General features: G+C 45.0%; 1 protein-coding gene across 2 annotated transcripts; it reads right to left on the reverse strand.

The window, feature by feature from the left end:
- Nucleotides 1-61: 61 nt before the first annotated feature.
- Nucleotides 62-8,763, reverse strand: arfgap2 (ADP-ribosylation factor GTPase activating protein 2). Of its 2 annotated transcripts, XM_066700600.1 has the most exons (17): nucleotides 8,635-8,763; nucleotides 7,621-7,739; nucleotides 7,301-7,373; nucleotides 6,667-6,798; nucleotides 6,392-6,472; nucleotides 5,990-6,095; nucleotides 5,770-5,826; nucleotides 5,536-5,580; nucleotides 4,829-4,881; nucleotides 4,417-4,553; nucleotides 4,160-4,291; nucleotides 3,903-4,028; nucleotides 3,598-3,747; nucleotides 3,231-3,357; nucleotides 3,008-3,101; nucleotides 2,414-2,535; nucleotides 62-2,205 (listed from the first exon to the last, which is right to left on the reverse strand). In XM_066700600.1, exons 1-17 carry the CDS (start codon nucleotides 8,704-8,706, stop codon nucleotides 2,185-2,187), a joined length of 1,647 nt encoding a protein of 548 aa, XP_066556697.1. In that variant the 5' UTR covers nucleotides 8,707-8,763; the 3' UTR covers nucleotides 62-2,184. The 2 variants fall into 2 exon arrangements, with proteins under 2 accessions (XP_066556697.1, XP_066556698.1); XM_066700601.1 differs by lacking the exon at nucleotides 5,536-5,580 and having other exon boundaries at nucleotides 8,635-8,761.
- Between the last annotated feature and the right edge of the window lie 2,624 nt (nucleotides 8,764-11,387).

The following is an 11,387-nucleotide window of genomic DNA, read 5'->3' on the forward strand; positions in this document are numbered from 1 at the left end:
ATATGGAACAGGATGCCATTCAGGTCTTCCGACACCTTGCAATGAAAACTCAAAGCGCAGCTGGGTTTCAAGGTTTATTGACACAAAGTTCTTTGTATTTTCTTAAGTTACCTACAATAGACTTGTATTTTACCTGGGGGGGGATTTATATCATCACTTTTTCACATGGGGAGCAGATGAGACAGGCAGGGCAATAATTACACCGACAGGGCATGGCTACGACACAAAACCCATCCCCGTGTTCGCATGACAACGCTGGTAAACGTATTAAAACAGTTAAAAACATGTCCGTTGATTTCCTTGGCTTCATATTTTAAAGAACGGATCCCTATCATTTGAATTACGTGAGGAAGAAAACGTTGAGGCCATTTAGATTTACAAGTTGCAAAGCCTCAACACTGATTTACTCCTAGATTATGTGCTTCTCATTCCTTCTACAAAACATCACACCTAAAACCCAAACAGTCTCTTTTCTACGGTAAGCCATCAATGTGCGTCAGGGTCCTTATTGTGAACCACTTCCCACAACTCCCAAAATATCCACAGGAGACCTGAAAATCATAACGATAAATGAACATGACACTGCAAACAGCTGGCGGTTCATTCATGTACACGCAGTGAACGGTTAGGCTTGTGGTATTGCAGAAATTACAGATTGTAATGACCAGAGAACACCTCAAGGGGTCCGTTTCTGGTGTGAAAAATAAATAATGAAATATACTGACGCAGGTTATAATACGGGGGGCTCGTCACATACAGGGGTGGCTGTTCCACGGCCCAGGGCCCACAGTAGGCACTGGTTAAAAGACCAGAATCGAACACGGCCCTCCCTGGGACCATACAATAGACAGAACGAGACAGAGACAGAGATCCGGCTTTCGACCGCAGCTCGTTTCAACGCCAGGGCATAGTGCAGACAGTGTTGTGACCGACCAGGGTTTACATCACTCGATCGGCTCTGCGTCACGTGGCACAGCCCGGCGCGGGAGACTCATGCAGACGGCGGTGGGGGAATCGGGCCGGCCTGTAAAAACCACAGTGAGCCTGTAAACCGCAGCACTACGCTTCCGAAATAGTCAAAACACACAGAATAAACATTCTTCCACGTCTTTGGCAAACTCGGACACTGCCCAGGGGGGGGGTGGGGGCAGTTTCGATATGGGACACTGAAGTTCAGTGAACAGGGTCGTTTCTCAACCTGGGCCGGACTGCGCCACCCGTGTACATGACAATTAAGCACCAGTAAATAAAACGAGACGGTTTCAGTCATCATGTCTCTCTCTCTCTACGGCAAAATTAATATGCGTGTAAATGAGCCGCACACAAGGTTATAAAACTCATGCATCACACTGCGATTTATGGCTTTATGATGGAAGAGGTTTATGACAAAGCAGATGTATTGCACCAACGTTTTAAATAAATGTGTGAATAAAAGGCTTTTATTTTCATTGTTCAGTTCTTTTGTTCCTTTGAATCTGCGGTTAGAGACCATTTTACAGTTAAAAATCAGGTCCTAGGATTTAATCAAAAAAATTCAGTGCTAATTCTTAATTTGTTCAGCTGTAAAAGGCTTTTTTTGTCTTGTATATATTCTAGACAATATAAATATCCAATATTATCCAGTCAGAGACTAAAAACAACAAAAAGCAGCTTGAGAAACACGATCGCACAAAATGAGAGCCTTGAACTAAAACACACATCGTCAGAGTTGTCAAGACGCTTCGGTGAGGGATTCCCGTTCGGGACCGAGCGGTACATTCATGCTGGAAAGATCTTCGGTTAAAAAAACTAAACAAAAAATGGGTAATAAGAGGAGAGGAGGTTGAAATAACTTGGGATATAAATATTAACAGATTTTCAAATTTATTATATAGGTTTTTTAAATGGTGACCGTTTCATATAGAAAACAATACCGTTGAAGAACAGACGCACCACGGCTTGAATAAACTGTTAGTGATCAGATCTGAGAAACAACTATCTAGCAGTGCGATCCCCTGGAAAGAAAACTGAAATGTTTCCGGAAAAAAAAAATACTGTTTCAACACATCTCTCTACAGAGGCCGGGTGGGTAGACGGGGAAGGGGGCGCGAGGTTCCCCAGATCGCAGTCACGCTCCCCCCCCCGCTGCTCGCTCGTTTTAATGCAGGTACAGCAAGACACCCGGATCCGCGCGGGGGTCCGTCCTCAGTAAGAGCCGTAGCGGTCCTGCGGACGAGAAGAAAACAGAGCGTGAGGCGGCCGGGCGTCTGCAGCATCTGACACCGCACTCGGGTGGAGGCTGATCGATACTACGAGCTCTGGGGTTTTCAATACAGCTTTGCCACAGGTACAGATATGTGCATTTCAGCGATTCAGACACACGTCTCAAGCAGTCAGAACAACTGCAGCACGTGACCGGCCTGTCGAGACTCGCCTGAATCGTGTTCATCACCCCGTTGGCCAGCACCGCCATCTTCCCTGCCACCGTCTTCACGCCCTGTTTGAACTGGGCGATATCCGGCCCGGAGGGAAGCACGCTCTCCAGAGAGGACGCCCCTGGACCAGATGAAGAGGAACGTCAACACCCGTACGCGCTCAGAGCAGCACACACAGGAGCCGCGCGAGGCCGAGGGGCTCGTCTTAGATAAGAACAACGCAGTCTCATGCCTACGTATACATTTGGTTGTAGTCTTAATAGTTAAAAACAATAAATGGGAGACAAAAATATGAAAGTAACCTTTAAACACTTGATGAAAGAAAGCAAATTTAAGATGGCAGGTCGTGTGAAGGGCGTCTCTAATTGCGTCTGATCCAGAGGACAGCGCAGTGAAGTGGAGCTGCACAAAACACCTCTTACACAGTAACAGACAGGCTTTACACAACCTACTAACATACTATAAAACACACACCAGGATGAGACACAAATATATTTTTCCCCACGGTGATATTTATACACAAGACGTATCGGACTGGTGGGAAAGGCTGCTCTGTGATTGGCCGGTTACTCAGATGGGATTCACACACTGACCTGTCGAGGAGTGGTCACTCCCGTCCCCGAAGAGATCCGCAGAGCTGATGGACGTGCTGCCCTGAAGCCTCTCCAGACGGGTCTTGGCCTCATACTGCAAGATCAGAAACAGTCATTGAACCGCGATGGTTTACGGCACCGCCAGGACCGCGAGGCGCCACGCAAGGCACAGCGGCGTTCCTGAAAAGGGGGGGATGTCACACCACACTCGACGAACACTCACCTCTGCGTCGCTCTCCCTGCCGAAGAACATGTCGGACGAGATGGCTTTGGCGTTGGCGAACTTCTGCCGAGCCTCACTGGACTCCGCCATGGTCACGGCGCTCTCCTGCTTCCGTCTGCTGGGGAGCCTGTGGGGACGAGAGAGAGAGAGAGAGAGAGAGAGAGATGGGATTGACGCTGCAGTCTGGTGCCGCAGAAAGGCACACAGGATCGTACAAATGGCTGGACGCTTGGTTTTGTTAGTCACCATAAACCGCATCCATACGACACAAGAGGGACAGCAATCGCATCCTAATTCTCCAGCTCAGACCTTCATTCAAGCCTCAGGCCAACCCACACGGCTGATTTAGATAACCCCGAGTGATTACCTCTCCCCGATGGGCTGGATGCTGGAGATCGTCACCTCGCTGTCCTTTGGCTCCTCTTTCTCCAGAGCCCAAGAGGAGAACGATGAACTGCCGTCTGAATCCCAATGTGAGCCGAAGCCATCTCCCGTGGAGAACGGGTTGTCCTTGTACCTGAGGAGAACACAGACCATGGTTAAAGAGCTCAGGACTGCACTTGCATTTTTTTTTATGGTAGGACAGGAGTTCTTAAAAATGCCTGCACGGCCGTTGGATACAGCATCCAGCCGACAAGGGAGAACGAGTCCAGAATCATTTCAGGGTCTTACTTCGGTGGTCCGGACGTGAATCCAGGCTCGTCAAACATGTCCAGCTTGGAGCGGGAGGACTTGGCAGCCGCCGGGGTCTCCTGTTCGATAACTTGCATCTCTGATAATACGGAGTGAGAAACCGCACTAGAAAAGAGCAAAAACGAAAATACGTTTGAGCAGAAGAGATTCAAACAGCACAGACTTTATTCTTCTGCCTCAAGATTTCATCAACTTCTACAGCTCTCTCCTCGTGAAAAATAATCCATCCTTTTTACCTCCTGCTGCCGAATCCCATGCCCAGCCGCTCTGCCTGCTCTCTCTTCTTCCCCTCCATATTCTGCATCTTCTTGTCCTCCTTTTTCCGGTCGATCTGCAATTCCTGGTAAGCCAAACGCATGGAGGCCACACTGCGAGCGTCGGAGAGAGAGACGGGTTAACTGACATTTAATGATTGCCGCCTGGGCCGGCGCACGGCTGAGAAATGCGACCGCGTGGCCAGGGACGCAGCGCTGCACCGGCGGGTCCGACTCACATGGATTCCTCCTCCTGCTTCTTGGCCTCACTGGCCTGCTGCTGCCGCAGCTTCTCGGCCACCTGGGCCTGTCTCTCGATCTCTGTGAAGCTCTGGCTGCTGACCTTCTGCGCGCCGAGACCTTTTTTAGCGCCCAGCTGGAGAAAGAACCCCAAAACGAATGAAGAAATACATTCACCCCTTGGCAGAGTCTGCAGTCACTGCTCGTTGAAGGTGAATTTCGGTAGCTTGAGAAATAAGCGTGTCTACAAAATGAACAGACATTGCGAGAGTGACATCCTGTGGCCACAACGCAGATCACCGCACTGTCACTGCGCAGCTTTGTTCAGTCACATTCTTGCCGAAAGGGAGCTGAACATTATAACAAGATGCTCCCCTGCCACAAAAACGAAAATAAATAAATAAAACATACCCCCTTTTTAGCAGCTGCTGGCTTTTTCTTCCCAATAATGGAGGGCTTCAACTCTAAACACAGAAAAAGACATTGGAGAGACGGCATCGAAACACAATCCAGGCTGAACACACAAGGTTTTCAAAGCTAAGATGCACACGTCCATATCATTCCTGGATGACATTTTACAACTACAGCTGAGCACTAAAGAAACAAGACACCAACAGCTTTAGTCACAGCTCTCATAGGAGGAATATTTTTAGTTCATGCATCAGCAAAGCAAGATGCAAGAGAGCCCGAACGGTCCTCGACATCCCGCACCTCCCTGTCAAACCCCTTCTGTCCCTCAAATTGTAACACAGGAATGTCCCGTCACTGGGATAATGTGCATGTCTACCCAACAGAAGCACTGAAATGTGTCACACCCACAGACATCACAAACAGCCTTCGAATGCCTCAGGCCGACGGACACTACATTTTTCTGAGGAAAATGTGATCAACCACACATTCAAAGCAGTTTGCCGTTACAGAACGTATCTGAAACCTGACCATTTTGGACAGAGACCACCTAGACCACCACCCTGCCACAGAGCATGAAGCGTGGACGGATGCGTGGGTGAGGGATGTGAAGCAAGCATGTTCTAGGACAGAGTTAACCAAGGACAGCATCATGCTCAAACTGTGGCCGGCAGCGTCCGGCCGGCAGCAGCGTCACGCTCTCAAATCACCTGTTGAAGACTGAGGTTGGTCCGATGCCAAACGCATCGAGTCCTCTACACGACAAAAACAGATGGATTACAGATGAGCCGAACATCGCCGCACAAACAGCAGGCCGACCGAAACTCACACTGTTGTGTGTGTTTAACTGCGGTCACGGGCCCGAACCCACAACCACCTCCACCAGGCATTTTATTCTACCTTTAAATTCTACTTTTATAAAACACCTAGTGGTTACAACTCACCAATAGTGCTGATGGGAGACGTGCTCAGGCCTTCAATACTCGGCCCTTCTTCCGATTCTAATAAAAAAAAAAAAAGACTGAATTATTAAAAACACAAGGCTTTGGTTCATATTCTTAAAGCATCTTCCCCGCCAACTACAGCGACTTATTCACATGCCCTATAGTTTCCCTCCCACCTGAAGGTAATTAGTTGCCATACGACACCCAAGCCCAAACTCACGGCTGTTCGGGTTCTCCGGTACTTTTGGTGACTCGTCCAAAACCTGCGGAGCGATGGTGCCGTTCTGATCCGATAAGGACGGGCTCATATCCCAGCTGCTGGCGAGCTACAGTGTGACAAGACAGATTAACAGACAATGATAGGTAGCTCAAATATTTTGGTCTCCTGTAAAATGTGTGTTGGGCTCACAAAACACACATCGCCTCCCCAGCTGCCAACTGTGTTCCACGAGGGATTATAACAGCTTGTAATTCAGCTTTTACGTCAAGAAAATGTCTACTTCCTCATTATTTATGTACCTGACAGACAGCCTAGGCTGGCTCATTCCTTCACTGAGCGACTGCAGGGTGACACTAACATTAACATTGCCAAAGGTCTGCACACATTACACTCCATAAATACCTGAGTGTGTTCAGCAAAGAAGTCGCAATCCTTCTTTTCAGGAGTCTGGCCTTGGGTGCTGCTCTGTCCCTCGATCCAGAGCTAAACACAAAGATGGAGCGCATTTTAAAAGAGATTGGCCGCATTAAATCATCGCAACCTAAACCGCAACACAGTCCGTTCATATACAATCAACATATTTACAAAGTGGGCATAAGAATGATTGTAAAGGAAATACACGGCGCTGGGTTGGTATTCACATGGACCGTCACCGCTGCGATGAACCATGTACTCACATCAGTGCCGTGTTTAGAGAGGGCAGCGTTCGCCAGCTGTCGGATCTTCTCCCGGTACATCTGTGCGGCTCTACTGTTGTACTTTGCATTCGTATCATTGGTTGTACAGCCATGCTGGCGGAAGAAGGCCATCTAAAAAATAAAAAGTTTAGGATCAAGACGATATGCAGCTTGACTTCAGAAGAGGGGTCTCGAAACCCTGCTACTGGAGAGCCTTGGGGAGCTCTTTACCTAAACGAGCCAATTCCAGATTTACATGATTTTCAGCCACTGACTGCAGCCCCAGAAGGACCGGGTCTCTCTCCAGGACCAGAGTTGGAGGCCGATTCTTTGCAAGATTACAGCTCTGTGAAACAAAAACTCCCTCCCTATTAGGAGCCCTGCACAGGTATACTAGTGCAGACACAATATACCACTTTAGGAGAACATCTCAGCTATAATACTTGTCCTGAAATAACTCATCTCTGAGTATTAGAAAACTCTTGACTCTTGTTTATTTTTGTTGGCATTTATAATCAACAATCTTGATCGTGTTTTTTTTTTAATTGCGGTCGTTCTGCCTGTCCTGGAGATTCTTCTTAGCTGCTGCCCTGGTCATTATAGAGATTATAGAAAAGAAAAAGGCCGCCCTTACTGCATTGGCATTGCCTCCAACCTGCATACACCTCAGCTGAAACCAGTTCCAGTTGGAATCTAGTTCTGTGGATCTGAAAAGAAAGCAGTGTATTCACAATTCACAATCAGCACACAGATGCAAGGTCCATTTATTAGAAAGGTATTTTAAACCATTACAGAATGTGGCTGTTTAATTCATATCCTTGGCCCTATACAGCTACAGTATGGTCTATTGAAATGCATCAGTTTTTACAAGCACCCCACAGGTTGCTTTTGTGAAGTTCAAAAAACGCAGGAGAAAGGTTTCATGATGGAAAATCAATGCAAGCTGATGCATACCTGATAAAGCTAAGATGCACTCCTAGAGATCGATGTATCCCAGAGCAATCGATACACAAGAAGACTCCATAGGGGATACTGGCCCAGCTGGGATTCTTAGCCGCACAGTCAAAACAAGCCTAAAATGGATAATAATGATAAAATAACAATAACAATAAAAATCATGATACATTTAAGCAGAAACACTAATTTGCCTACAAATCAAAATGCAGTTTAATAATTTAAATGCAAACCACAGATATGACATTCATGAAATAGGGATTCTCTTTCATTACATTGTTTCAATGAATGGAACATAACTTCTGATCTTCATTTAAACGACTTTACTGTGTGGGCCGGCGACATCATTACACGTCACACCACAAATCCCTGCCTCGGACACAAACAGCTGCTTCATTGCAATATGATCAATATTAATGATCAATCGGGCTTGCTTCTGCCAGAGCCGCACACACAGCACCGGGGTGGATGGCACTGCCCCACATCTGTCTGACATCATACTGTATTCAGCTCACAGAGCAGGATAGGAAGCGCCAATTGTAATTGACCTAAAAACAGCTGACGTAACTGACGTCACAGACCACAGCATAAACACAATACAATAAAAACACGTCGTTGTGATCTGTCATGTGGAAAACCTTCACCTGTCCGCACAACACAAGCAAAACGCCGTGGTTCATGAGGACAACTAAACACAGTATTAAACTACATACAGTATAATGGCGATCGAGAGTATTAACATGTTAACTAGTGTACACAATTGAGTCACATCAAATAGGACGTGGCCTTGAGTGGATTTAACACGTAGCTGCTCCAGTAATATATATATATATATATATATATATATATAATTTATTTTAAAAACCACAGTGCCAGGCCCGAGTCCATCCTACCGGCTTACTGAGCAACAACCGGATGGGAACGGACAGCACGACTCACAGCCACATGTGCTCCTCGACACCCCATACACACAGCAGCCATGCATTTAGACATATATAGAGATATTTATATTACCTTATTCGTCGGAATGGACCGAAGCCTTTTAAAAATGGTTAAAATCTCGGTCTTATTCGGCTCCAACGCCATCTTGCCACCTTTCCACACAACTCACTAGGAGAACTACGGGTAGCCGTGCGGGTCAAACCCCGGGACGGACGACTTCCGCGTTCAACCAGCGTGACGCGTGTTTCGCTTGCCGGTAGCCACGTAGGAGCTACAGCATGTCATGTGCTTTTCTTCTATTTTAGATACATATTTACTGATAGTATACATTAAATATACACACAACTATACAGGTTAGCTGTGACTAAGTATTGTCAAGCTTTTGCTGGTTTAAAAACTGGATAGTATGCTATATTATAATGAAGCATATTAGCATTAGATAAATCGAGCTGCATTTCTTGAAGATCGGGTTGTTTTATGATGATCAGTGCAGATTAAATCATGATGTCGGGCCTATCACAAGCATTCACCCATACCATGCAACAATATGGTGACATTTTGTGTATTCCTTTATTTGCTCATGTATGAACTGTCCTATACTACACTCTTTCTCGTATAGGTCTTGTATTTGCTTATGAAAGGAGTTACAATGTAAAAAGGTTAATTAAGTCTTGGGGGACATTGCCACTGTATGATCAGTTATAATAATACAAATTCAAACCACATTTTGATTTGTGGAAAAACTAGTGTGGATAAATGTAGTATTAGTATTACACCGAGCTCATGCTCCTCACTGAGGATGTGTCAGATATTGGGTAGGGACAGGGGGGATCTCATTCACACATTATATTATTATTATTATTATTATTATTATTAGTAGTAGTAGTAGTAGTAGTAGTAATAATGACATGAATATGTTAATTTGCAGACATTTATTCCATGTGAATTAGGGTAAATTACTTACTTTTAAGATATTGACTACTTTTGGAAAGTGCAGTTTAAGGACATGACTGCAATGATATTGATAACCTGATGTCTCATTTAATGGTGTGTTAATGAAGTATAAACTTCCTGATTTTGTGTTGTGACTTCCTGTCCAAACAAGCCTTCAAAATTAATCAAATCTAAACTCAACAAAAATATAAACGGAACATGTAAAGTGTTGGTCCCGTGTTTCATGAGCTGAAAATGAAAGATCCCAGAAATGTTACACTTGCACTAAAAACTTACTTCTCTAAAATTTTGTGCAGACATTTGTTGACATCCCTGTTAGTGAGCATTTATCCTCTGCCAAAATAATCCATCCACCTGGCAGGTGTGGCGTATATAGAAGCTGGTTAAACAGTACGGTCGTTACACAGGTGCACCTTGTGCTGGGGACAAGGCCACTGTGCAGGTTCGTCACAGGTTTTCTGGGAGTGTGCGATTGGCCTGCTGACTGCAGGAATGTCCACCAGAGCTGTTGCCTGAGAACCTAATGCCCATTTCTCTACCATAAGCCGCCTACAACGTTGTTTTAGAGAATCTGGCAGAACGTCCAACCACAGACCACGTGTACCAGGCCAGCCCAGGACTCCACGTCCGACTTCTCCACCTGTGGGATCATCTGAGACCAGCCGCCAACTGAAGAACTGCACAGACGGTCAGAAAGCGTCTCGGAGAAACTCATCTGCTACTCGTCGTCCTCACCAGGGTCTGGACCCAACTGCAGCTCTGGTGGACATCCCTAGTCAGCAGCCAATCACACGCTCCCTCATAATTTGAGACTGGAAATCCATAGATTAGGGCTGACATCATTTATTTAAATTCCTTATATGAAATGTAAATCAGTAAAATCTTTGAAATTGTTGTATGTTTTGTTCAGTGTATAAGAAGGGAATACTTCCACCCTGTCCATAATCAATTCAGAATCCTTTGAGTCTATCCCTAAATTTCAGTGAATCAGTCAAACAAAAGATTTAATCTTTTAAATCGTTTTGATAGACTAAAGAAAATCAAATTAATTGATTCAGGAAAATGTATGAAACCGCTGATCACTAATTGAAATAATTCACACACATTTCTTGAAGCACTAAGTGGCGCTGCTGCTTAATAAATCGTGATCGGTTTAATTTGCACACCACAACGTATGAACTTGTTTTTGTTACTAGAAACTAAAATGGTAAATCAGCCAATCAGACCTAAGTAATCCTTACCAAGACTACAATTAGTGTCTAAATAATTCAACTTTTATATGGTTTCTGCGGAGGTGCTGAAACAAGATATTGCAACATCTGAAAACTGCAATACTGTTCCATTAGTATTTATATATTTCATAGCATAGATTACCTTCCATGTTTTAAACAGAAGGCTCCCCATTTGTTTTAACCCAGAAAGGAAGATCTGAGCTACTGAACAAAATTAACTGGGAAAAAAACAAATCCAAATAAATTATGCCAGTTTATATTAAATAACTAATATTAACTCAAACCACTGACAGTGGGTGTGTCATTCCTTAGTGTGAAAGTCCCCAACCCTGTAAATCAACGACACATTCAAGTATTTGTAACATTATGCTTATTCTTTAATGATTTGTGCCAGACCACGAGACACCCCGAATACAAAAACCTCCTTTATCCACAGCGCAGGACGCCAAACACAGTCAAGTTAAATTTTTCTATAAATTCTCCCAACTTGGCAGCTTGGCGCGTTACAGCGAGGGTGTTTGGATAAAGGTCTTCTTTCTTGCCTTTGCCCAAGTCCTTACTTCAGCAGACCGGCAGCTTGAGGTTTACATTTTCTGAAAAGGTTTCCAATAATGATGAATGCAAACATTGAGTTGATCA

Source organism: Amia ocellicauda, chromosome 4 (assembly GCF_036373705.1).
Source record: "Amia ocellicauda isolate fAmiCal2 chromosome 4, fAmiCal2.hap1, whole genome shotgun sequence".
Lineage (NCBI taxonomy): Eukaryota > Metazoa > Chordata > Actinopteri > Amiiformes > Amiidae > Amia > Amia ocellicauda.